This window comes from Dromaius novaehollandiae, chromosome 4 (assembly GCF_036370855.1).
Source record: "Dromaius novaehollandiae isolate bDroNov1 chromosome 4, bDroNov1.hap1, whole genome shotgun sequence".
Classification (NCBI taxonomy): domain Eukaryota; kingdom Metazoa; phylum Chordata; class Aves; order Casuariiformes; family Dromaiidae; genus Dromaius; species Dromaius novaehollandiae.
The window spans coordinates 11,489,736-11,516,866 of NC_088101.1; the positions used below are offsets into that span (position 1 = coordinate 11,489,736).

Here is a 27,131-nt window from a genome sequence, read left to right on the forward strand (position 1 = left end):
TTTGAAAAGGGGAAAAAATTGTTAAACTAAAGCTCTTATAGGTTCTCAAGAATGACGGTCTTGTAGCTATAGATAGCTCTGTCTTTTTGCTTGTTTTGTTCTGTATTACTGGTGATATGGACTAGGGAGGAGGGGAGGGATTTCTCATGTGAATGCATCAGCACCTGTCTCATCATCAGAAACACACTGCAGTAATAATGCAGGTGTCCCTGCAGCAGAAAGTCTGTTGGTGCCAGTCGTGAGGACAGTGTTATGCCATTTCAGCAGGAGGGACAGTTACTCTTCTCATCCCTCCCCCCTTCCTTAGCAAGCCGCAAGAGAAATGGAGTGTCTAGTTGACAGAATGAAATGAAAGAAGACGCTGTTGAGACACTTCATTTGCTGGATTCCAGATTTGTGCTGAGCAAAGCAGTTCAGTTTGAGGAGGGTCATCATGTGACAGAAAAAAACAGATCTAGTTATGTATCCTGGGTGACTGGGAGCAGTCCCACCTCACTGTACATGAAAGGAATACTGCTGTCACCCTTAATCTCCAAGGTGATGCTGCTGCTGTAGTAGTGGGGTAGACTGCGGAAGGATCACACGACTTGTTCGCAGTCCAAAGTAGTTTTGATGAAAAATAGAAAACCTGCAAGGCTGAAACTGAGTAGATGAAATGGTGTGCTTTGCTTAGCCTCAGTGTTTGCCATCTCCTTCAATAATGAGGGATTTGATCTAGATCTAAGGAAAGGTTATCTTGTGTAAAAATCCAGTAATTCATCACTTCCACTTCAGAGCTATGTCATATAAATTAGATGGTGATATTAGTTCCAACAAAAACTCTGAATGTTACTTGTTGGATGCTTCTTGTCAGAAATGTTTTCAGTGGAATTCTTCATGTAATGCAGTGTTCGTGGTGGGAAGGTCTGCATCTTCAAAAGCGTTTTTACCTGTGTTAACTGAATAAGTTCACCTAAAGGCATTTAGCTTTAGCTGAAAAGGCAGAACCATACACTTCTTTTTGCCTTAATATTTCAGATGATCAAGTGAGACAGTTGCTTTGAATATATTCCTGCTATCTTGTTTCAAGACATCTATAAGTTTAGTGCTTTGTCTTGATGTTTCAGATCAGAGTTTGTTCTTTCAGAAGGCTGTCAACTGTGATGAGTTAATATATGTTGCAAATGCTTGGGAGATACTACATTCAGAGTGCCAAAAGGTAGCAGGATAAGGCACACTAGGCAATTCTTATGTTGGAATGGCATATAGGGGACTGAAAAAGAATTTCTTACCCTTTCACCCAGCTTGGCTTGTGACGAAGATGCACAAAAAATGCAGGTCATGTACAATGAAAAGGAAATGTGAAGTACACTTGGAATAAAGTGTTGTCTGTCTGTGACTAGAAATTATTTCTTGGCGCTTGCGATTCAAAGCTGTATATTAATGGACTGCCGAAGTCTTTAAGTTAAAATATGGTGGAATCATGCACTGTAATTGGCATAATTTTGGATTGTGCATTTGTATGCTGTTTGGAATGCCTAAGTTAAAAGTGAGTGCTTGAAATTCTTGGCCAGGTTTGTCAGGTTCTGACTATGTATCATTGCTTTGCGTTGAGCCTCTCTTTCCTCGTGAATGTCTTGATGCTTGTAGTATGTTTAGATATAAAACATTTCAAAAAAGACCTAGCAGTTTTGTGCAAAGAAAACTTAACTAGTTATTACTCTGAGTTTGACTTTGTTCTTTCAGTCAAACTGTTGTGTATTCATTGCTGACAGGTAGCAGTATAAAAGCTGGTGTTTTGTGTAAAACAGACATGTAAAGTATATTCATGCAGTGAACAATGGAAAAAAATTCAAGGAATACTTAGGAATGTAATTTTTGTGCGGTGTCTTGCAACAGTTGGGAACAGTTGTGTGGTCATCTCCAAGGCTGTAGGAAGTGCTCCCCTGATGATCAGTTAAACTGCTCAACGGGCGAAAATGCTGAGAAGCTGTTTTTGTTAAAAGCACGGGCTCCTGAAACTCCTGACAGAGGTCCTGGTCCCAAACTCGTGGGGCAGGTTGTAGGTGCTCTGGCCTGTGAAGACTTGTCCGTGGCCCTTAGGAAAAAGTTGGTCCGTGTGCAAGCCCTATGGCTCATTCCCGCTTGTCCAGTCAAGTGTATTGAGTTTGTGACCTTGAAGTGCCATAGTTTGAGCTCTGAGCAAGTAAATGGTGTTGGCTGTAAAACAATCCCTTGTCTTAGCAAGCTAGAGGATGATGATAGAAATAATTACCTCTCTACCCATGGAGATTTAAGCTAAAACCTTTTGGTAGCAAAAGCAGAGAATTATCTCTGATATGAGTTGCTAGAACCCAAGGAGAAGGTAGTATAACTGTGAGGCAGGCTCTGCAGTTTTGCTAGGTGTTCTTTACGTAAACCAGGATTAAAACTTTTCAGTGAATGAGAATCATTTTAGTTGAGAAAAAGCATCAAAAGTCTCCTTACCCTTCTAGCTAGTGACTTGTCGAAGTAGTAGGACTAAAGTCTATTGACTGTCTTAGTGATTTTCAGTTTCAGTCTGAAGGCAGCTTTGCAATATCAGATGGACTTGAAAATCTGTATTAAGCTGCATGTTGTCTTTAAAAACCTCAGAGTACTTCCTAAAAAGTTTGTAGCTAGGAAAAATCAGGTTTTTTCAGCTGTTGGAAATTGACAATAGGTCCTTTTGTACCCAAATAAGAAATAATAAAAATGGACTCAGTTACTAAGTCTAAGTGGTTAAGCTTGCTTATATGACAGTAGCAAGTAGTTGTTCTGTGTCTACTGTGTTCTTCTGAAATGCTTTATAGTGAGCTTGTGTTCTCATAGGGTCCATTTTGGCAATCTCTGGATAGCCGATACCAAAGGCCCAAATGTCTAGGCAAAAACTTAATGTAATGATGTAATGGAAAAATAGTGGGAATAATCTCTCAGAACTTAGGGAACAAATTTGCAGCTGAATTGTAAGCCTAGGAAATACTTGTCATCCCCCCCCACCCCCAATCTGCAGAGAAAGAAAAACCCCAAATATTTGACCTTAAAGGTGTTTTGAGGCTTTTTGAAACACTAGGTTGGGCTAGTTTGCTTCATCCAAATCTGATTTTGGACTAATGATGTCTTCTGATTTGCAGAATCTAAAAATCATGTTGGTCCTGTTACGTTAATGACTACCGCTTGCTATTTCACAGCCTTTGAAGTGTGTTGTGTGCAACTTAACTGCTAGATGTTTAAACTGTTCTACTTGATACTTTCCAGGAGTTTTAATCTTTTTTTTTTTTTTTTTTTTTTTTTTTTTTTTTTTTTTTTTTTTTTTTTCCCCCAAGCACGTCTTCATGTTAGGCTTCAGGGGAGCAAAATTGCTTGCCTGTTTTCTCATTATAAGCACTGTCTAAAACCCAGCTAGGAACTCATGCTGATTCCAGGAAGTGTTGATGGATGTCTGGCCAAGGGTACTAGTCATGTCCTTTTGAGAAAGTGTGTTGGCTGGTTAATGACACTGTGTGCCTAAATGTACCATAGAATTAAGAAACAGTGTGCTGCCCTCCATTTCTGTGCCTCCAGCTTTGAGGTGGCACAGGAAAACATTGCAGTAACGACGTTGATTTTTACAGTGTATGTGGAGTGTCGCGTCTTGCATGTATTAAGTTCTGACTAAGCGCTAGAAAGTAGAAGAGTGTAAATACGGAGTACTTACAGGATGCTTCTAAAGAAAAGGCCTGGGGAACAGAACCTGCCAAATCAGGCAGGTCAGGCTCTTCAGATCTTACAGTTGGGGACCCTGATGGAAGAGTGAGAAAATGATTTATTGTTGTCTTTTTTTAAAGCTTGTGGATTGTCCTTACAGCACAGCTGTGTTTGGGGAACAAGGATAAAACAATGATTAAAAAAAAAAAATGCCAAAGATGCTCTGTAAGTAAATGACCTGAGCTATTCATGGGTCCTATGTATTGATTAGATGGATAAATAATATGCTTTTGTTATTCCACTGTAAGGGCTTTAGTAGGTGGTGTGTATTGGAGGACTGTTTTTTATCATTGTTTATAAAGGAAGTTTGAAGTAGTAGCTTTTATTGATCTCTACTATTCATTAAGTGTATCTCATCCTAGAGGTCTGTGACAGTGCTGTGTGGGTGACTCTATTGAGACAAAATGCAAATGTTACAAAAAAAAGTTAGACATACCTGAAAAGAGGGAATTCAGATACTAAACTAAGTGACGCTTTAAAGGTACTGAAGTCACTAGCGTAAGAAGAAGGCTTAGCTCTGCTCCCGCGTTCTTTCCTCACACCGTGTCAAATAAGATGAAAAGTTCTTAACGGTGACGTTGTCTGGTATCATCGGACTTGAATCATGCTGTGGTTAGATGCATAGCAATGTCTACAAGCTTATATCCGTCGATCTATGTAACGTGGCAACTATTTCTGCTGAAAGTAATATTAAGGCAGCCATCACTGCAAACTTGGAATGATTGGTTTGGGTATTAAATACCAGTTTTGCTATTGAGAGTACTTCTACTAGCTTCATACCATAGTTGATGTTGTACTTGAGTTCTTGTTTTGGTGTTCAGTACTCTTTCTATCTTCTAAGTGCAGCAGATGTATGAAAAATACAATTGGTTATAGCTGGGATATGTTTTCTGTCCTCCCCCTGGCTTGACATAAAATTAGAAACACACTAATTGGTGTTTAGCCTAAATAAGTAATACTCTTGAAGTCAATATGTGATTGACTTGTTCTCTTCAACTCCTTGCTTTTTGTGAGGGGAAAATATGGGAGAATGTTTATTGTTTGACCTTCATTACCTCCGCATGAGAGCATGCGGACGCATACGCATGGCCCTGGCATTTCTTGTAGGAGGTGGCAAAAGTAGGACATGTTGAAAGCTTCACTTAGTCTAGTATTTCAGTGCATGGAATATTGAGGCAAAAAAATGAATCATTACAGTGAAGTAACATGTGCAGCTTGTGCGAGGATGCTGGTAGCTTGAAGTTTCCTTGGGATGTAGATTTATGGGCCTGTTAACAAAAATTTAGAGAAGAGTGTTTTGATTTCTCTTCAGTTGTATTAATGCATCAAAGCTGTAGGCCATCTTGCTTGACACTAGGTAAAATGTACTTGGTAACTTTTCCCCTTGCACCTCTTTCAATTGATAAAAGTATGAGTTTTGTTAGGGAAGGCTACGGAGGAAGTAAACTTGGGCAAGTGCAGAACACGAGACTTCATTGCAGAACGCATGTTGGATCATGTCAGTGTTGTATGATTCAAGAGATAATGGCTGAAAGCCAGGACTGATTATTCTGATCTGTAAATATGTGTAGTATTCTACACCTTTTTTAAGTTAAGGGAAATAAAGTACATCTGAAGACGTTTAAAGAAAATGTCCATTTACTTAAGCTGGGTCATGGAAATGCTGTCTTCAATTTGTAGCTTTTGTGGAGAGGGCAAAATTATCTGAGAAATGAAAAGGGAATTTTCACTCCTACAAAAATACGGTTTAACTGACCACAGTTGGAAAGCATCTCTGAGCAGTGTTACCCCGCTGTGGTGCTCTGTTTCACGTTGCAGAGGCCAAACAGCAACACTCTTGATCCAATGGAACTCGTAGGATTAGACACGTGCAGAAATAGAGTGATCTAACTGCAGGCTTCAGGAAAACTTATCTTCAATCCTTGTGACCTGAAAAGTCTTTTCTGCCTTAAAAAAGGAAAATAGTTATACTTAAGTATACTAAGTATTTTAATTTCAGTTTTTAACAAGTTAATTTCTTCAGATGTTGCTCTAAAGTTGTCTTTGAATGATGACACATAATATGAGTTATTTTTCCACAATCGATCTTTAGGAAAGCTTTCTCCTGGTGACTTGTATTTGTGTTGGTGCTGTATTTGTAGGCTGACTGCTTTATCTTGTGTTACAGAGTTTTGTTTTTCCCCACTGTGCTCATCTGGATAGTTGGAAGGAAAATCAGAAGATGGTTCATTTGAAACATAAACTGCACAAGAGATCTAGTTTTGGGGTGGGGGTTGGTGAGTGCGAGGGAAGTTTTCTGTATTTGTTTTTTTCCATAGCGAATATTTCATAATGTTAGGAAAGGAGAGTGACCAGCTGTTAAATATCTCAATCAGATGAGATTTTTGAGTTATTCTAAGGAAAAAAATATGTATTTATATACATATACACACAAACATTTTTTTTTGTGTCCCTGAATTGGGTGAGCCAAGAACCCTTCTAGCTGTTCAGTAGTTAGCATTTCCAGTTGTGAAATCTGTCTCTTGGCTCCTGAGTAGTTCCTTTCTCTTGCTGCCTGCTGCCTCGCTTGTCCCTTTGCAAGAAGGCGACTGGTGAGTCCTCAGTCCCACTGCAGCCAGCCTTGAGAAGGGGGCAGCGGATGTGTGGAACCGTGCTGGCGTAGACAAACAGGAGGACCTTGGCGAGGCAGGAGTCAAATGTCCCTTAGGACTGGGGAGGAGCCTGGGAGCTCCCCAAACTGGAAACCTGAGGCATGTGTGAGTGGATAGAAAGCTTAGGAAAACTAGTGCTGAGGAGGAACAGCTGACACTGCAGGACTGTCTTGGGTCTGTAATTGTTGCCATTGGAGTCACTGCGATCATAAGTTGGAAGTTGTCCTCTACAGCTTGGCTGCATTTCGGGATTTGAAGAGGAGGGAAAAGAAAGGCTTCAAATACCCTCTGGGGTTTAAAAGCAAACCACCTGTGTATTGCTAAAGGATGATATTTTTCAGATGATAGATCAAACAATCATTTTGAAAGTAGTTTGCAGCCTAGCTTCCTAAACAAACAATGTGTATAGGTTCAGTTTATGTACTAGTACCATATTGTGGTAGCTTTTGAATTCAGTAGATAATCGATGCCACATTCGACTATAGGCAGTTAAATTCCACTACTGTTTGTGGGGAAAAAACAAAAAAAAGCAAAAACCAGGGTATCGGAGACAGACTGCAGAAGGCAGACTTGTGAGCTCTGAAGTTTTTATACAATAATATATGAGAGGAAGGAGAGAGGCTTTACTGGAGATCTGCAATAAAACAATTACTTCTGGTGTTTTTGCCCTCTTGAGAGTCTTGGGGCATCTAGAGAAATCTGAATGTGCGATGCTTGTGAGACTGTGAACTTTTAAGATCGACCTAGTCTTGTCTTAAAATGTATACGTTATCCTTTTGATAAAACTGTATTCCATGTGGAAATACACTACTGCTGTATTATAGACAGTAGCTTCTTTTATGTTAAGATGTTTGAAGATTTCAGTGATGCTCTGTGGGTGGGTGACACGTGCAGTTTGTCTGTCTGGCAGGCTTGCATCTATAATTCTTTGATTTCGGAAGATGTTAAGATTGGAGGAGTAAGGAGGTGCTGTTGAGGTCTGTGGGTGTGTGTGTGTTTAAACTTGGTCTTAATAGTCTAATAAAAGCCCTGGCTCATAGACTTGAGAGAGCGTTTATGGAACTTGAAACTACTTGACCCTGTCCTTTTTTTAATAGGCCGTAAAGCACAAATGGATACTAGAGGCTTTTCTCTCTAGTATGTTGTATTCCTGTTTAATTTCAGTGTGTTTTACAACCAAAACAAATGGAGAGTGCAAGAAAATAGGATGTCTAGAAGAACTTAGATCACTCGGTGTCTGTTCTCTAGACAATGCAAATATAGCAGGTTGGCTATTCCCTAGATAATTTGTTAAATACATATTTTTTTGAGGAAGCTTCCACAAAACCCTTTGCATGTTTCTTTGAAGTGGATTACCTCTGGAACGTATTGCGGGTCCTTTGCTTTTTTTTAATGTTTAATTAACAGACCTCATGTTTGAAAGAAGCGAGATAGCTAAGAATTTTTCTGCAAGTCAGAAAAATACAGTTCACACTGAAGTAATGAAAATAGTTAATTTTTTTTCTTATTGTGGGTTTTACTAGTATAGCTCAATGGGTGTCATTTAAGGGTAGGTTACTGGTTTGAAAGATGATGGTGTTGTGTGGAACATGTCTGTCTCTTTGTACGTTCCTCGTTGGTACTTAGAAAAAAAGAAACATGCGGTGTGTGTAGAAACTTCTAGCAGCTACTAACCGTAGGCCTTCTAGCGTAATATCTGTTCCTTGACACTTCCATCCTTGTCTGAAATTGCACATCGCATCACACTGCACTGAGCAATTTTGAAGGGCACCTTAAAATATTTCGGGCGTATCCTATGGCTTTTAGTTGCAGAGCGAATTGACAGGGTAAAAGAAGGTGGTTCTTTGTACATGCGTACATGATTTTGGAAGACCTTGTTGCTTCCGCAGGGTGGGGAGGAAATGCCTTTCGAGTCAACTGAGGATAGTTAGGCTGACAAAGTGCTTGGAAAGAAAACCTTTAACAGATAACTGCAGCTTTGTTTTCTAATGTATTAATTAGGTTCGAATCAATTGTATTATTTCTAAGTCAGATCTATTTGTTTCCACCCCTCCCCAGGTGGAATCGTTCATCTTGGATCAGGATGATCTCGAAAACCCGATGTTGGAAACAGCTTCCAAATTGCTTTTGTCAAGTACTGCCGATGGTGCTGACTTGAGAACAGTAGATCCAGAAACCCAGGCTAGATTAGAAGCTTTACTTGAAGCTGCAGGTAAGTACTCCTGTCCCTTACAGGTTTAATCCTGAAGCCCAGACTCAAGAGACCGTAGTGGAACTGCTTGCATAAGTCTGATCCGCATGAACATGCCCCAAATGTGGAATGCAATGCGGTGTGAACCTGGCAAGGTTGTGCAAGTTACTGAAGAGGAAGGAATTGATTGAGACACTCAATTTTGAATGTTTGGAGTTTCATGGAAAGGCCACGCTTCTATTTGGATTCCTCCAAATTTGGATTTTTAAAAACCTCAGTAGAAGTTCACATCCAGCCTTGTCTTGTAACCTTGGATCAAAAACTAGGTTACTTAATGAGGCTTTGTTTTTTAATAGCTAGTGTAGGAAAAGCACCACTGGTAGCATATGCTAAGTAGTTGTCAGTAGTTGAAAAATAATGGGTTCTGTGTTGGAGGCTTTCTTTCATGTGCGACGCATCTGATGGCAGCTTTTAGGTTAACATTATTGAACAGCTAATCCCATAATTTTTGAAGCTGTAGTTGATTACATTTGCAGTGTTTCTGCTAGCAGAACTCAGACTCAATTTCAGCTTCTCTATTTTTTCCTTCTCTGGCATGCCAACTTGTCAACTTGAAATGAAAGGAATAGGTAAACTATCTACTGCCGATGGTAAAGCATTCGCAGATCCCGAGGTGCTTCGCAGACTGACTTCTTCAGTCAGTTGCGCGTTGGATGAAGCTGCTGCTGCACTAACCCGGATGAGAGCAGAAAGCACAGCAAATGCAGGGCAGACGGACAAGTAAGCCTACATTTTCTTTTACTGGATGTTTTTAGTAGTGTGCTACTGTGACTTCTCGATGCAGTTTTTGTTGTTCTGTATTTTTTCTGGCTACAATATGGTGAAGTTGTTACTCAAGTGGAACTAGCAGCAGATTGTCACCTCTGATTCTCCTGTTACATGTCCCTGGACTGTTAATTCATGCGGTGGGAAGTGGAGCGAGTAGTGTTGCTCAAAATCCAGAAATCATTCACCAAGAAACTTCTTTTTAATTTGTCAAACTCAAGAAATGAAATCCCTGAGCTTGTAAGTAGCCTGGGGTTTGAACTTCACCCAAAAATATCCTGAAATGGATAGAAGTGTTGAAAGGTGTGTAGTTTTTTTCTCTTGTTCTTAATTACCATGGAAGCCTAGAAGTATTTCAGTGAAATCAATAAACTAGCTTTGGGACAGAATGTGTTGTGGAGAACTTCTGAGCTTCTTTTCAACTGAGGAAGGCAAACGGTCTTCAGGGACTTGAGCCTTCATGATGGTAGCTGGCTTTCCTGCAATTTGTAGGACCTTGGACAGAGCCGAGGCCTGAAATTCTCTGCTTTTTAAACAGACTTTCTGGCTTAATTTGCTTGGCTCTTCTCCTCTTGGGATGGTTTCAGAGGGAAATAAAAAACCCACTGCCTTCTAGACTATCACTAAGCTTACATACAGCGGAAACAGTGTTAGTGCGAGCTTCCAAGTCCTGCTGTGCTGGATGACGGTTTAATCCCTGTGTACTGAGTAACTCGGAGTGCACGGATCAGGACGCTTGAAGAGTTTAGAAGCCTTTGGAGTTAGGTCTGCTCCTGTGCTGCGTGCACCTCTCCCCTAGCTATCTTTTTTGCTACTAACAGTGGATGTTGCCAAAGTTATTACTGGGACAGAGGATATGGAAAATGAAAATAAATGTGGGCGATGCTGTCAACAGTATATATTTGAGAAATATTTCTGTTTCCATAAAGATTTGGCCTAGTGACACAAATAAGACCATAGTCATGGATGCTAAACGCAAATATAGCTTAGCCTGTGGTTCAGCAATTCATATTTTTGCATTTTGTGCTTTTTAAAAATTGTTCCTGATCTCCTTGAGTGATATGGCTTGCAGATATTTTATGTCAACTACCTTATTTTTCCATTCTCTTTTGAGCTGGTTCTGTGTTAATGGGTTTTCCTAAATGGACAAGAGATGAGGAGGGTGGATGGGATGAGGCCAATAGTCTTGCATTTATTATTAATCATCCAAGTATTTGGAACTGAATAGACAGAACGTGTGTTCTTGTATCAGCCCAAAATATGCATTCAGGAAACTTTTTTCTTTTCTGCTGAAATACGGAGTTAGAATGATCAAGACTAAGAATTCATAATGTGACATAAGGACCAAAAATTCCCTTGCATGACCAAGGGCTAATGCAACCAGGAGAATATTTTTCTTTTCTGTTTGGTTGAGTTACGGTGGCAACTGGAAGGTTGTATTTCACTACAAAAATCGGCAGTTTATTTCCAGCATGAGACAGAGGCTGTTTTAGGGTGGTGGTGGTGGTGGTGATGATACATTGTTATAGGTTGAGAGTGATGCCAAGTGATTTGTTGGAGTCTGGTTGACAGTGTTGAACAGAAGCATGTCTTGATGGGTGATTGTCCTGTTCTTTGGCTCCTTGGACAGAGGAAAATGGAAATGTAACTCTGTTTAGTGGTTACCCATTTGGAATGAAATATTCATAAAATTATATCCAGGTAAACAGGGAGTACTTATGTGCGATCTCATCGTGTTTCCTGTTCCTTGACCCTTACTTGAGAAAATGAGTAGCACAAAACCTGTAGTTCCAAACTGGAACTACAAAACAGGAACAGATTGAGAGGATACATTGTGGAGCAAATAGTAGTAAAAAACCAACAGTTTTCTTGTTTGTGGAACTAAATTATTATTCTTTCAAAATGGAGAGTTCCTACTTCATTCTTGAATGCAAAAATGTAATGCATGCATAGTGTTGGTGCAGAAAATCAGACCCATAACCATGTCATCTCTCAGCACTTTCTCTGCTTTTTGTGTGTGGCAAAATTTGGTAAACCGGATGGATGGTTGTTCTGCACATGTTTCAGTTGGCTTTTTACTGTGCTCAAAATTAATAACAGGAGTGGCTGAATATTCATATAAGTTATTTTTCAAAGAAATTGCGTAGAAAACCTGAAGTGTAAAAACAGCACCTCTTTAAATAGCAATTGTCATTGTTTAGATTGTGCTTTCTTTTGTTAGTTGACTGCATCTGCGTGGCGTGTTGGATTTTTTTTTAACTCTGTGTAGAGTAAGAATTTCAAAGATAGTCCGTTTTCACTTCTAAATGGTTTCTGTCTTACTAGCCGCAGCTTGGCAGAGGCTTGTTCAGAAGGAGATGTAAATGCTGTGCGGAAGTTGCTAATTGAAGGCCGAAGCGTGAACGAGCACACAGAAGAAGGCGAAAGCCTCCTTTGTCTAGCCTGCTCAGCAGGATATTATGAGCTTGCACAGGTTGGTTACTAAACTGCTTTTAGTGTGTGTGTGTGTGCGCATTACATAAAATAAGTGTTGAACCAATGCGATTCTGTCGTCTTCACCTGGAAGGTGGTGTTAAAGTCGTGGAAAGAGTCAGTAAATTGACAGATGAGAACTTGCACATAAACTGTATGCTGCTAATGCGTTCTTTGTGCTTACTTTCTTAAAGTGTTCTTAACACAAAACCATGTGTTCCTGAAAATAGGGGCTATGTGTAGACTTCTAACCATCTTGACGCGCTGATTTGTCACTTCTGAATGTTGTTGATCAACCCTTCTGTTCACAGGTTCTTCTGGCAATGCATGCTAATGTGGAGGACCGGGGTATTAAAGGAGACATAACACCTTTAATGGCCGCTGCTAATGGCGGACATGTCAAAATTGTGAAGTTGCTGCTAGCTCATGGTGCTGATGTGAATGCACAGTCATCAACAGGTGAGTAAGTGTGTTAGCAAGATTGCTGAAACACTGAAAATCTGATACTTGCAGTGGACAGGAAACTGTGTGGTAATTTGGGAGGAGTGGCTGTCGGCCAGAGTGAAGCTCTACAAAGCAGATAACTTCTTGATTTACGACTCAGCTTCTATATTTTTTATGAGGCTGTAAAATATTAGTTGATTGCAGACAAATGCAAGTGGGTAAGGTCAATTAGTAACTGAAAGGTGTTAGTATATGTAAGAGTTGTCACATAGTATTTTGAGGGCGGTTAGAGTCGTACTGTGTACTTCAAAAATTGCTTAATATCTGGTCTAGATAAGCAAGGGGATAGTAATGATCCTGAGAAGGTAGTTGTGTTCTCTCCCCCCCCACTCTTGCACTCCCCAGTTTTGTAGAATTTTGTGTTGAAGTAATCAAACTGCTTTAGCAACTTTTTTTCATTCATATTTGTAGTGTAGAGCTTCTGTATAGTCAGCTGTCATTAACAAACTGAGTACAGGTGCTCAATTATGAGGAAAGTTAAAATAGCAGAAAACAACCCCCACTGCCCTCAGTGAAGTAGTTCTGAGTAGTTATACTGCTCTGAAGTGGCCTTTTTTTCTCTCTCTGCCTCTGCCCCCTAAAAGGCGGCATACGTAAAGGCAGATTTGATTGTTTTCTTCAGATACATGTTTCTGCAGGTTTTTCCCCAGAGATTTTTTTTAATCTCCTTGTAAATGCTGTGGATGTTCTAAACTAGCACTTTAGAGGTGCTTAAGACTTGATTTAGAGAAGTAACTGATTGTGCTCCTTGATTTGAGCTTTCTTTTTTTTTTTTTTTTAACCTCATGGTATGTCCCTGCTGATTAACAGGAAAGGTGGAAAGTTATGTGATGGGTTTTTGTGATGGAAGCTGAGATTAATTGGAAGAGAATCGAATTGACTGCAGCTGACTAGATCTTCAGTTTGTCTGTGCCGAGTTGCTTCGTGCATTTACTTGCTCTTTTCTGTGTTTTATGGGCTGTAGGCTGAGAAGCCTGTTCCATAAGATAGCTGTGTAAAAGGACTGGAGTAGAGCCCAAGTTGAAGTTCCAGTGTAGAAATTTGAGTTTTCAAAACTTTTTGTCTTCTGGTTCTAGGCAATACAGCCCTTACGTATGCCTGTGCCGGAGGCTACGTAGATGTTGTCAAAGTACTGCTGGAATCGGGCGCTAGTATTGAGGACCATAATGAAAACGGTCACACTCCTTTGATGGAAGCAGGAAGTGCCGGCCACGTGGAAGTGGCCAGAGTGCTGCTGGAAAATGGAGCAGGCATAAATACGCATTCCAATGAATTTAAGGAGAGCGCGCTTACGTTGGCTTGTTATAAAGGTATGGTACCAAGGTCTTGAGTGTGGGAAGTCTTTTAAAATGTGTGTGTATTCGAAGTCGTCGTTCAGTACAAGATGAATTTGAAGGCTGTAGATAGACACATACTTGATGCTTTTTATCCTGGCTCTGATACAGCTTAAAATGTGTTTGACCCCTGTAAGACGAGGGATCCATGTGGGGAGTGTAAGTAGCAAGACGTTTAAAACTTAGATCTGAGTCTTCATAGCTAGTATTTTCTGTTCTGTCCTAAATGAGTTGCAAAGCAAGGGAATAATTCACTTGATATCAGAGTAAATGGGATAATCTTTCTATAATACAACGATACTCTACAGGGCATCTCTGCACAGGTACAGAAATGGCTTAAATTTAAAGGACTTAGCACTCAAAGTGTGCAAAATCCAGGGTCTTGTCTTTTAGGTGTAGTGTTTAAACAGACCTTCTTTTACCTCCTTGCAGGCAGCTATCTTGCATCACTCAAGAGGTGAAAGCTTATTTACTGAAAGGCCAAACATGTGCAAATACCTAAGCAGTTGCTGCAATAGTCACCTAAGACACGTTTTATTAGAGCTCTTAGAATGGCTCTTGGCATGTTTGTGTAAGAGATGCTTGCTGTGGTATCTCAGTAGAAGACGGTCTTTGTTTTTCATATATGTTTAGTTTTTCTTCCTTGATTAATTCTTGGTGCACAGATGTTAAATTTCTTAATAAGCAATGATAGCTTTCATTTTTTTTTATGGTGGTTATAAGAGCAAAGGTCTTTCTGGAAGAAAAAAAAGGGGAGGGAGTGGCGGGGAACCCTTATCCTCCCTGAAGAAGTGTACTTTGATTCCTAAAGTGAGATTGGAACGCTGAGATGGAAAATTACATGCTTGTGCTTAATCAGTTGTTTGCTATGATGAAAAAGGAAGAAACACTAGGGTTTTTGTTCTTCCGTTATCTATATTTTGTTGCATCTGGCTTTTTCTTGAGTTTGTGTTGCTCTAAATTGCATGTTCAAGGCATAAAAATCTGTTCCTAAATTTCTCACATGGCTGAAGTTTTGTAGTGAAATGATGATGTGATATTTGGGACCAAGTATGTCATTAACCTTCTCCTCCTGTCTCCTCCCCCCCCCTCCCCCCCCCCATAAAAGGGGAAGAGTGAAAAGGCAATGAACATATCCTCATACTGGGCTGTACCTGTTGTCTTCATGTTGTTGATAGGTGTCTTCTAGCATTAAGTTTTAGTCTTTTTTTCTTGAGTTATGAAACTAATTTTTTTTTCTTTGACTTGGTTTAACATGCTTGGAGGTCATCACTCACAACTGTAGCAGAGGTAACTGAGCTTGGCATACCCACAGAACTTGGAGAATTAAGGTCATGAAATTAGCAGAGTGGTTGAGATAAGAGGATATATACTTGGATAAAGCTGTTAAATTTACTTATTTGCTGGGTTTCTGTAGATTTTTGAATTGTAAGAATAACTTTGGAAGTGTGAAGGTCCATCTGCTTCATCTTTTGTCATCTAAGGGTTGATGCAAGCTCAAGGACTGGTTACAATACCATTTATGAATACAGCAACCCTAAATCCTTAAAACTGAACTAGTTTAGAGGGGGAAAAAAACCCCATCTTCTGTAGATGAAAATGTTTCAAGGTCTTTAGAGAATGATAAATTACCCTGGTAACCTTCTGGAGTTTGTGCTACTCTATTTTAATATTGTCCCAAGGAACGCACGTAGTGCAGAAATAGTTCTGGTAACCAGATGATTTGAAATTTTCTCACAGTGAAAGTCCTGTTGAGCTGCTATTCTCATTGTATGTACAGATACAGATGTGCCTTCCAAGAGTGTTTCACTGTTTGTGTTATGTTTTGGTCATGTATCCCCCCTGTACAGGCCATCTAGAAATGGTGAGATTTCTACTGGAGGCTGGCGCAGACCAGGAACACAAGACAGATGAAATGCACACTGCTCTTATGGAGGCTTGCATGGTAAGAAAATGCATGGTTTTAGCAGTGAGGTGTTCTTCATGTCTCTCTTTTCTGAAAACAGTGATTGCTTTTGGTCTCTCCTTGGTGTGAAACCTGACTTGGTGATGTTTTGGTTCTCTCCCACACTTGATGGACCCTCTGGCAGAAGAATGGAGAAAAATATGCGCTTGAGAAACGGTACATTGTAAAACAGCAAAATTCAACCCTTTGCTCTTATGGCTGAAAAAGCAGTTATTCTCTTGAGACATCAGCCAGAACTTGCATCACTTGAACATTAGCACAGAGACCTCTGTTGACCCATGCTTTGGATACAAAGTACATATATGTCCAATTGCACTTTATTTTTTCTGCAATAGCAGAAGTAATGAAATAAGATGTGCTCATTATCCCAAAGCGGCTTCTACGGGCTACGTCTGTCTTTGTGTCTCATTGCATGTCATTTGCTCTTTGCTTTTTGCCTTTGTGATAGTCATGGTAGCCTGGTTTGCCTACAGAGGTACCTTTGTGACCTCAGTTCTGAGAATTTCATGGCTTCAGTGATAGCCAGAAGTAAATTATACTGATTTGCTTAAACAATCTTGTTTTTTACTTTGTGTCATTCCACTAGCTTCTGGGTTAGCAACTTTGAACTGAAGTTTGGAAAATCCTTTTTGTATGAATTTCCAAATTATGTTACTTAAAACAGAAGATTCTCATTGGCTGATGAAATGCTTTCAGCAGTTTTAAAATGTGCTAAACTTATGCAGCAAGTACTGTCTTAATGTGGATTGGAGACATTCAACATACCTATCATGTTTAAGGAGTTTGCAAGCCTAGTTATCCTCTTTCGCTTATGTCGGAAGTGGTTATGCTTAGGTGTGCATGTGCAGCTTTTTTCCCCTTATGGGTCACATCATAGTCACTTAGCCACTGTTTGGGAAACAACTAGGAAATTAAAGGGAATATTGTTGGGATGCTGTCAGTCAGTTGTTAATTTAAGCGTACTTGCGTGTTGCTAGTGTGTCAGTCTGAGGCAGTTGTAAAATGACAATGTAAAACAGATTGCCATTTTACAAAACTTAGTAAGATTCAGAGAACAGCTCTGACTTTGGATAATACTTTCCTGTCATACAGTGCAGATGTTGTGAAGCTTTCATTTCAACAGGTCATGTTTGGGTAATTTTAATTCTGAAATGGTTTAATGGCTAACTTGATATGATTCCAGACTTCTTTGGTGAAGAAAACCTGCCAAACAGTATCTTCAGGTAGTGTTTCCATTTGAGGTACTGTCAGGCTTAAACAGCTGTGCAGCTCTGCACATCTGCATTATCTTTAAAGCAAATATCCTATTTGAAATCTGCTTCATACAAATAACATGAGGTGAAAGGTTTTTATTGCTTTGAGCTTTACTTTTGGTATTTCTTTTGACTGAGTAAATGTGGTCATGTATCCCCCTTGTTCTTCCTCCAGAAACTGTTTAGGGAGTAGTATTTGTGTTGGTTTCCCCTCCCAGAGAAGTGGGTACACTGACACGGAGTTGGCTAACCCTGTACCATACCGATGGCTGGCAGGCGAAGCTAGCAGGATGAGAAACCCAAGCAGATGTCAGTTTCTGTTTCTAGCAGGGAGCTTATTCTGAAACTCTTTCTGCTGGAGAGAAGGAAAGGAAACACAACTGAGCAGATCTAGGCTTTTTTCCTAGTCGTCTTTGTGACCGTGAATTGAAATGGGCTGTTGTGCACAGCCTTGAGGCTGTGAAAGAGCTTGTTGCAGAGGTTTCCTCTAGTTGCAGCATGCTTACATAAGTGTAATATTAATGTCTGTGCCTACGTTCTTCTAATCCTTCACCTGTATGTTAAACCTAAAACTGAAAACTTGTCTTGTCTTGTATTTTCTTGTTACTCTCCCCTCTAACTAGATTTGACATGGGTTGGGGTTTTCCTTGTAAGCCTGTGCAGTGCCTCGTTGTGGATCTAGGGCCACAGTGAAGTGCCATACATTCTCGTTAGAGACTTAATGTAGTCTTCCCTTTTCTGAACTAACTGTAATGGTTCTAAATTCGGTCACACTTTTGCTTGTTGAAGCAAGTTAATGGCTTCAGATGGAGAAATCCTTTGCAGAAGCAATTATATTTGTCAAGAAGCCTTTAGAAAGAAAGGAATGTAGGTAAACGGGACGTATGCTGTTTTTTATTTTATTCTGGTGAAGTATTAGTAGATTAGCTATATCGATATCAGAGCTGCTGTCCCTGCAGGGAGCTTCATGGAAGGTGGCTATAAAATGATGGTGTTTGTTGCCAGTAGCCTTCTTGTCGTGACAGCTTGATAGATCAGGAGTTTGCAGAGAATGCTGCTACTTCATGGAGCCATAGAGCAAGCCTTCTTTGCTTCCCCACCCCGCCTTGCTTTTTATGTCCCCATTAGACTAACAGAAGTTCACTGGACTGGGAGAAATGTCTAGACCATTTCCTATTGAGACTTGCTGAGGAATGGGGAAAACGTCCTGATTTCCTTGACTTGCACAAGCAGCAGTTCCTAAGTCAGCATCTCCCACTCGCTCACAGGACTGAGACAGGTGTAGCTGGGAGTATTTGGTACCTTTCCTTGTGCTTGTGAAGAGGAGCAGCTTTCTGTAGCAGTTCTTAGAGGTCTGAAATGTAGCAAGGTAGAGGCTTCTCATCTCTGCACGCTTTTTCTGCGGAACTAATTGCTATTTTCCAGTAACCCAATAAGGCTACCTTTTCTGGGATAGCATTGAACTTAAATGTATGTTACCGACGTGTGTGCCTATACTATAGTGCTTAAATACGAGCCTGTGAGACTGCTTAAACCTTGTCCTACAAGGCATTCAGAAGGACTTCTGTCCAAGAGCTTTTTTTTTTTTTTTTAAATACAACAGTAGCTTTGCTTTAATCCAAATCAGTTCTTCAGTAATGTGATTTGCCTCATGGGAGCTAAAAGCTGGTTTGTCTAGTTTGTACCTGCTCTTACTGAAGTAACTTGACCTGTGGTGAGGGCTGAGTATTGATTGCCCTTGCTGGTTGGCCTGAAAACTCCACTTGGTGTGCTGGGGCAGGTGGGGCAGGCTAACTTTTGTGATCAAATACTAGCTCTGAAGGGTTTTGGAGATGATGTCGGCGAGCTGAACAGCACCATCCCATTGCAAGGCACGTTGAAGCATGGATACAATTGCCTTGTGGTTAAATGCCAATAGTTATTTTTGAGACTTTTTGACCTATATATGAAACTTTGAGGCATACCTTTTTCTGTTGTTCGCAACAGCATTCTCATGATAAATCAGTTTGGGATAAGTGATCTGTCATGCCAGAGCCTGATGGTTGAGGAACCATCCCTGCATTTCCCTGAGGAAGGATTCTTTATACAGCCCTAGAGTCTTTCCTTAAAATAGTGTTGTCATTTCATATAAAAGGTGAATATGTCCTAGATAATATGTCCTAGATGTTTTTACTTAGAGAAAATCCTGATAGGCTCCCTGGATATGACAAAAAGGTATAAAACACTTTAGAAAATGAAGTCTTTAACAATGTCAGATGAAGTTTTGTGTTTTGTTGGGAAAGGAGCTGTGGCTGTGGTTCCTAGATTGGTGAGGATGGCAGCGGCTTCAGTTAGTTCTCTTATTAATCTGAGATCATGGTGTACTTATCTTGTTCAATGACAATCTCAAGGTAGCCTCGCGTTGCTGGTAAGCTGCTGCTGTTCCTATGCAGCCTCCTGCATCTCTTATATCAGATCTTTCCTGCTGTGGTTACTCCAGGTTTGAATGAAAGATGGCCATTTCTTCATGGAGAAAATTGGTTAGGAGAGGTTGTGCCTGCTGTTGGACTGAAGTGACCAAGCTAGTCACTCTCCTTTTCTATATAGAAGCTGAAATGAGTGGTTGTTTAGTATGTCACTCTCAGGACTCTACTGTAAACATATAGCCGCAAAGCAGTTTGAGCAGGTTCCTGAATCTATGGCCTACTAAGAATGTGACAAAGATACTCTACTCACATTTGTTGTTTTGCTTTTAAAGGAAGAAAGCAAATTTAAGAGCTACATTTTGGTAAACCATTTTGACAGCAAGATAACAGTACCTGAAAAACTCTACCAAGGGAAGGCTCTAGTTCAGGTGGTTCTTGTGATGCATGAAGAACTCCTGACAAGTGGTCTTGTTTTGTTTTTTCTCTTGGAGAAAAATGTCCTGACTGCTGTAAAATCGAGCAGTAAGTGAAATAGTATTGCAGGAGCCACCAGGCAAGCAGTGTAATTACACACTGCTGCTTTGGAAGGAAGCAAGCAAAACCGTTATACTTAAAGCTCATCCTCTCTTCTGTCTCCCTCCCTGAAAGTTGTGAATGTGTAACATAAATATTCTGAAAGACTAACAGTCCTCACGGAAATGAGGATGAGCTATGTTCCTGACATTTTGTAAGTATGTTTTATGTAAGAAATAATGCAACTGCATGTTGAATTTAAAACAAAAATGCCTCTTTTTGAAGAAATGGGGAGCCCTGGCACTGAGTGACCTGTTTGCAGTGTAAAGATTGTAGTCTTTAGGAAGAATTCCAAATCTGCTCTTAGATCCTAGAAAAAATACTTTTCAGTGAAATTCTCTTAATACTCCTTTATTTAATATAGAGCATGTTTCATTACTCATAGGAAAACTTTTGGTAGTAGATCAAAAGAAATACATGGTATTTGAGTGGTAACTTATTTCTTAGAATTTGTTCCTTGCATCATTTGCTCACTCTTCAGTTCTGTGAACAAAGAACAGTACAAGATGTCGTAGCATTTAGGTGGTGTTCTTGGGGAGGAGGCATGTTTCTAAAATAGCATAAAGCTCCCTTTCAACTGTTTTTTCTGAAATGAATTGATACCAAACTATAACATGTGAACCTGTGAATCTGATATGAAGTTGACCACCTTGTTATAGTATGCACACCAAAGTTGAGTATGTGGTTGACGTTATTTTAGTTTTGAATCGAGCATATTTCTTAAAACATTTCTTGAGGTTTCTTCCCATGCTTATATTGTAGTGGATTTTGATCATAAATCAAAATATTTTTTAAAAAAACTTCTTTAATGGTTTCCTTAAATACTTGGATTTCCTAATTCATTTGTTTCTGTTCTGTGACTTCTAATGGGATTTGAGTTTCTGAATTCCTTAAGCTTTGGAAAATAACAGTCATCTGACAACACATCTGTTGTGACCTGGATCAATGAGGCAATTTAGCTGTTAGGTGAGAGACTGCCTGTGTCAGGTAAAATACCTTTTTTTGGACTGTCTTCATCTAATGTTCTTGTTTGGGGTTTTTTGAATTCCTAGGATGGCCATGTGGAAGTGGCAAGATTACTTCTTGACAGCGGAGCTCAGGTGAACATGCCCGCGGACTCCTTTGAGTCTCCATTGACTTTGGCAGCCTGTGGCGGGCACGTTGAACTGGCAGCTTTGTTAATTGAACGTGGAGCTAACTTGGAAGAGGTAAATGATGAAGGATACACACCACTAATGGAAGCAGCTAGAGAAGGACATGAAGAAATGGTCGCACTGTTACTTGGCCAAGGTAAATATGGTGCATTGGATGGACTAGAATTCCAGAGGCATCTGTGTGGGGTGTTTTTGTGTGTGTGTTTGGGGCAGGGGGGGAATAGTTATGTTACTTCTTGAAATTTTGTTTCCTCCTTGAATGGCTTGGTGTATTGGGTAGTTAATTTTAGCAAAATATTCTTTGCTCTAATTTGAACCGTAATTGGTAACTGGTCCTTGAGAACAGCTTTGTGTTTTTCAGATAGGCAATATTGAACAACTGATGTGGGTAACCTAGATTCTGTGTAGTGGTTTTAGCATATCTTGATAATACTGTGTTGCTGCAGAGTTACGGGGAAGTACTTGAAGATTCTTGGAGGAGTTTCCAAAGCAGTGAAAGGAAGTTGAGATGTTTTAGTCTGGTATAGCCCAGTTTTAGGGGGAATACTTATGCAGCTGTAGAAGTGAAGTGTGCCATAAGCAGATGCTTTATGCCTGAAGAAGAGGCTTAGTCTGCTGATACTGGTTTTAATAACTAGTGTTTTCTGATGTGTCTGTAGTTATGGTATGTGTCTTCATTTATTTTTTGAAGGAGCGAACATCAATGCTCAGACAGAGGAGACGCAAGAAACTGCTCTAACTCTGGCTTGCTGCGGAGGTTTTTTGGAGGTTGCTGATTTTCTTATTAAAGCAGGAGCTGACATAGAACTTGGTTGTTCAACACCTTTAATGGAGGCTGCTCAAGAGGGTCATTTGGAGCTGGTTAAATATTTATTAGCTGCAGGTATGGACTAATTTTGTTGCTAGTTCTATAGAGTGCCATAACCTTAAGAAAAGATTCCTGTTTCTGTATTGATTATGCTTTCATTAGCAGCTTTTTCAAGTTAACTGCAAAGGTTTGTGTAATCTTTTAAAGTAATTTACTACTTGGACCCTAATTTAGCTTTTGTAGAATGAGTTGACACGTACTCTCTTAGAACTGAAGTTCTAGCTTACAGTGATTTTTTTTTTTCCCACCATTATCCCCACCCCCCAAGTGCAGTTGATATGATGTTACTTAATTTCATGGGTGTTTTATTAAAAAGGGGGAATTAAATGTTTTTAATCTGATCTTGTAAAGAGTATGAAGAGACTTGCATATTTTCTGTAGTGAACTCCGTAAAGCTTACATATTCGTTAATACTGCTTCAGGGGCTAATGTGCATGCAACAACAGCAACAGGTGATACAGCACTGACATATGCATGTGAAAACGGCCATACTGATGTAGCAGATGTCTTACTTCAGGCAGGTGCAGATTTGGTAAGTAATTACCGTCTTAAAAATTTACGATTAGAAATTAAAATGACGAGTGTGATTTTTTTTTTTTGCTTGTTTTTTGTCTCATGCTTACTGCTGAGAACTTTTTATCAAGGTGGATGTTAATTGTTTCAGTTGTATATGAATTACCTTTTAGCCTTTTTCTTTTGACCGAATAAGAAGTGGTGATGCTAAATAGAATTGTTGAGCTGGTTATGGTTAATATTTTTATTTGCATATTTTTTCTGTTTCTTAAGCAGCAAACAGTTGACAGTTCTGTTCTGATGTGATCTATGTGGTGTACTGTAGTGGAATTAAGACGATGGAAGTAAACTGATTTTTATATTTCAGTAGACTTTAGACCAGTACATGAACAAAACATGAAGTTAAGTGTGACGGAATATGTTTTGTTAAATTAATCCCCATTATTTGCTCAAATGCTTCTTACCCAGTGGTCTCAGACCGTACAAAGGTAGGTGATACTATCATGGGTCTTGAAGGTATACTCAGTTGAAATCTTGTTTAAATTTTGATACTTGAAGAAAGTCAAATGCCAAAAAGAGCTCTTTATGTCTGTTGCTTCCACTTCAAAAAGAAGAAGAAGAAACAGGCTGAATTATTCCTTTCACACGTGCTATTTCTTGAATCTTTAATTCTGAGCCTCTCCTTATTTGCTTTAGGAGCATGAATCTGAAGGTGGAAGAACTCCTCTCATGAAAGCTGCAAGGGCAGGTCATGTTTGCACTGTTCAGTTCTTGATTAGCAAAGGTAAGCTTGTGAGAAGGCTTAGTTAGGCTTTTCTGCTCATGGTTTTAGAAGAGCTCTAGGTTAGGAATGTTGTGGAATACTTGTTTAGATGTACGTTGCTACTAGTGTAACTCCTTTGCAACTTAAGGAGCGTAACTCCTTGAACTAGGCACATAGTGATCGCCTCTAATTCCTGAGGAGATTAGTGGGAACTGCAGCAAGTTTAAAAATAGTTATATTCCAATCTTCTATTGCAGTTAATGCTGCAACAGCAGTAGTGATTACTGGGTGTCTCAGTGCTCCTGATCCAGCTTTTAGGCACTTTCTTTTTAGAAGTTTAACTTCATATGCCTGTTTCTTTCACAATTTGATTATAATTTGCTTTACCTAACTACCAATTCCAGCCTTACATACAGTTGATACAGGCCTCAGTATTGCTATTTTCTATTTCTTGAACTGATACCAAAAGTTCTTTTCTCATGTCTGTCTTGTGGGGAACAGGACTGGCCTAAAATTTCTACTATGATTTAATTTTTTCTGTGTAGATTGTGAAGGAAAGAAGTAGAGCTGCAATGAGTCATCTGCTTGCTGGTGACCAGCTAAGATCTGTGCATTAACTCATTCACAAAAATAAGCATTATTCTGGCAAAATTGCTGGGAAAATTAAAAGCTATAGGAACACCTACTATATGAAGTTTCCTACATATAAACATAGATGTTTGAAAATTGAGTTTGGAGTGCTAATTCAGTAGTGCTGACTCTCTTCTGAATGCATGTATGCTAAGAGTTAAATTCCTTACAGCTGTTAGCCAGCTGACAAGACAGACCTTTGGTTCAGTGATTGTCACAGGTTAAACACTAGCTTCTGATGATAGTAGTGCCTGACTGTTCAATTTTAGACGTCTCACGAGGGCAACCATGGAGAGCAATGTTTTCCTGTTTAAGAAAAGGGCTAACTTCCTATGAGTTCTGGCAGAGTTTTGAGTCTCTTTCACAATCTTTCTCTATTTTTGAAGGAGCAAATGTGAATAGGACCACAGCTAACAACGATCATACGGTATTGTCACTGGCCTGTGCTGGAGGTCATCTGGCAGTTGTGGAGTTACTGCTAGCTCATGGTGCTGATCCTACGCACAGATTGAAGGTTTGTCACTTAACTACCTTATTTTTCTCTGAGGCAGTTCCTTTGTTAACCTTTTAACTAAATGTATACAAGAGTATTTGGTCCTTCTGTATTCTCTGCAGCTGACCTGACCCAACATGTCATGATTTAATTAGGAGTAAGATGCAAGAGCTAGTTTGTCAGTTAAAACCATGAGCATATGTTAGGTTCATGAACATATCTATCAAAGCAGGTGTTTGAAGGAGTCAGTGCTCATTGATATCCATGAATCCAAATGTTTGACTGTGGTAGTAAAGTCAGAACTGAGGAAGAGGAAGGAAAATAACACATTTTTTTTAAAAAAAGAATTCTTAAGCTTAGTTGGGGACTAACTGCTGATTGAATAATTACTAAGGCTATCTTAAGACATGCCATGTATTATGTCTCCCAAAACACTTCATGTTTTCACGTTTTGATTATGTTTGTTTCTAATACTGTGATCTTTACCTCTTTACCTCTTTAGGATGGATCAACGATGTTAATAGAGGCAGCAAAAGGGGGTCATACCAGTGTGGTTTGTTACCTTCTAGATTACCCAAACAACTTGCTTTCTGCTCCTCCACCTGATGCTACTCAGCTGACCCCACCATCCCATGATTTAAATAGGGTAAGATTTAAGAGTTGATGATATGTGGGGGTTTGTGGGGCTTCTTTGCTTTTCTTCTTGCAGCTTTTTGAAGTTGAAAGATGAGAAGAGCCAGTGATTTGATTTCACATACTACAAAACTGTGAGTAAAGATGCAATGTAAATAACTTAGAGCTGTTGTGAAAAAAGGTGAGACTTTGTTGAGCATCACTGTGTACTACTTCAATTTTTTTTCCTATTGCTTTATCAAGATTGCTGCAAAATTCCAGCAACTGAAAAGAAATCTGCTTCAGTGAGGCTTTTCTTTAGTTGCCTTTGTAGCCCATTGTGGCTTGTATTTGCCTAACCAGACTGTAGCACTGTACCATGTCAAGATGAGTATTGTTTGGTGTGTAATTGTTTAAGTTAAGAATGTGAAGTGTATACAAGTCAGATGATCTCAAGCTGTTGAACTCGGCATATTTAAAAGGTGTTGTTTTATTAGCTACCATGAAACAATCTGCTTTTGTAATGGGTTTTGTTTACCTTCTATTGAATTATAACTAGATTAGAGTATGAGAAAAGTAATCTGTTAGTATCCAACATTTTAGGCTCCTCGTGTACCAGTGCAGGCGCTGCCCATGGTCGTCCCACCCCAGGAGCCTGACAAACCCCCTGCTAATGTCGCCACAACCCTTCCCATCAGAAATAAAGGTCAGTCTTAGTTCTGGAGCTTATTTTCTAAATATCCTTTCTAGATAGAAGATTTAGGGTTGCACTTCTAGCAGGGTAGTTCCTATGAAGGGTTTTTCTGCATTCAGTCAAGGAAATTGTAATTTTTTTTTTTTAAGGATTGTTTATCCACCAAATACAAAGTCATCTAACCCTATAATTACAAAGCATCAAGAATTCTGCCTTAGTAAATATACTGAAGTATGTATTAGTCTGGCATACTGGACTAATGCAGAATGTCACCCAGCAACCTTTATAAAATTAATAGTGGAAGTTGTAAAAATGTGTACTGCCATATAGTAAATTTGGGATCTTTTGTTTACTTGGCTTAGTAGTCTTGGAGTGGGTTTGACTAATTGAAGGTGGACTTTCTTGTGCTATAAAAGACTTAATCTGATGTGGCTCAGGTCCTCCTAGGGCTAAATTTGCATTTATTTTGATATTGCCATTTGACACTTATGCTTTCTGTACTTTAGAAGTCTTTCCAAAACATTTTTTTATCGAGTATCAGCAACAGCGCAGATACATGCGTGCATGTCATAAAATTAATACTGTGTATACGCTTGCATTGTTCTGGAAGTACAGCAATTATTACTGGAAGAAACTGGGCACCTCCACTGATGCAAGTACTGGGTTTTGATTTCCTGTTCACCCTTCAAAATTAACAGATGGTTCTTTCTCGAAATGGTACGGCAGACCATGTCAGCTGTATTGCTGTGGACTTCTTCATAAAACATGTATTGGATTAGTCCATCACTCATTCTTACAGGAAGGCTGAATTATTTGCCTTGCCTGGGCAGAGAGCTGACTTTTGACACATGCAAAATCATGTCTTCTACGGATAAAATATAATGGCTAAACATACCCTGTTAGATCTTATTAAGACATTAAACATAAATGCCTATCTTGGGTTCTAGCACTGTTTATCAACTGAGTAAAGCTGGATACCTGTAGTGAAAGGATTCAGTATTCCTAGAAAGATTAGCGCTTCCTAAAATGTACCAAAACTGATTGCCTAGAAAAAAACCCTGTCCCTTGAAATATTGTTGCATCGCTTGTGCTGTGTTTCAGGGTTGTAACCATACGTTTGTCTTTATGCAATATCCAGACACAAAACATGAAGTTAAGAGACAGCATATCCTTCCCTTTTGTTTTCATTGACCTTGTTGCACCACTTGATGATAATGGCTCTTGAGACAATCACTGCATTTGGCAAAACTGTAACAATTGTTGGAGTAAATATCTCAATGTAGCACAGGGATTATTTATAATTTATGCACAGTAATCTGTACTGTTAATTTGCAATCTGACTGCTGTAATAAAATGGGTAGTGAAAGATGCGGTTTTCTATGAGGGCCTTACAGTACACTTTTTACCTTCTATGGGTGCTGTGTCTTGGTGCATAACTGGCCATTTAGCATCCCAACAGTAGCTCTATAATGAGGATGCCATTCAT

General features: G+C 39.5%; 1 protein-coding gene across 5 annotated transcripts in view; it reads left to right on the forward strand.

Moving 5' to 3' along the window:
* Positions 1–27,131, forward strand: part of ANKRD17 (ankyrin repeat domain 17) — a 94,553-nt gene that overhangs the window by 35,263 nt on the left and 32,159 nt on the right. For all 5 annotated transcript variants that reach the window (XM_064510412.1, XM_064510413.1, XM_064510415.1 and 2 more), the window contains exons 2-14: positions 8,454–8,607; positions 9,210–9,366; positions 11,737–11,884; positions 12,195–12,342; positions 13,464–13,697; positions 15,572–15,666; positions 20,971–21,208; positions 21,764–21,955; positions 22,363–22,472; positions 23,150–23,237; positions 24,233–24,360; positions 24,842–24,985; positions 25,555–25,657. In XM_064510412.1, the coding sequence (XP_064366482.1) occupies positions 8,454–8,607; positions 9,210–9,366; positions 11,737–11,884; positions 12,195–12,342; positions 13,464–13,697; positions 15,572–15,666; positions 20,971–21,208; positions 21,764–21,955; positions 22,363–22,472; positions 23,150–23,237; positions 24,233–24,360; positions 24,842–24,985; positions 25,555–25,657 (1,939 nt within the window). The remainder of the gene's footprint in view (positions 1–8,453; positions 8,608–9,209; positions 9,367–11,736; positions 11,885–12,194; positions 12,343–13,463; positions 13,698–15,571; positions 15,667–20,970; positions 21,209–21,763; positions 21,956–22,362; positions 22,473–23,149; positions 23,238–24,232; positions 24,361–24,841; positions 24,986–25,554; positions 25,658–27,131) is intronic.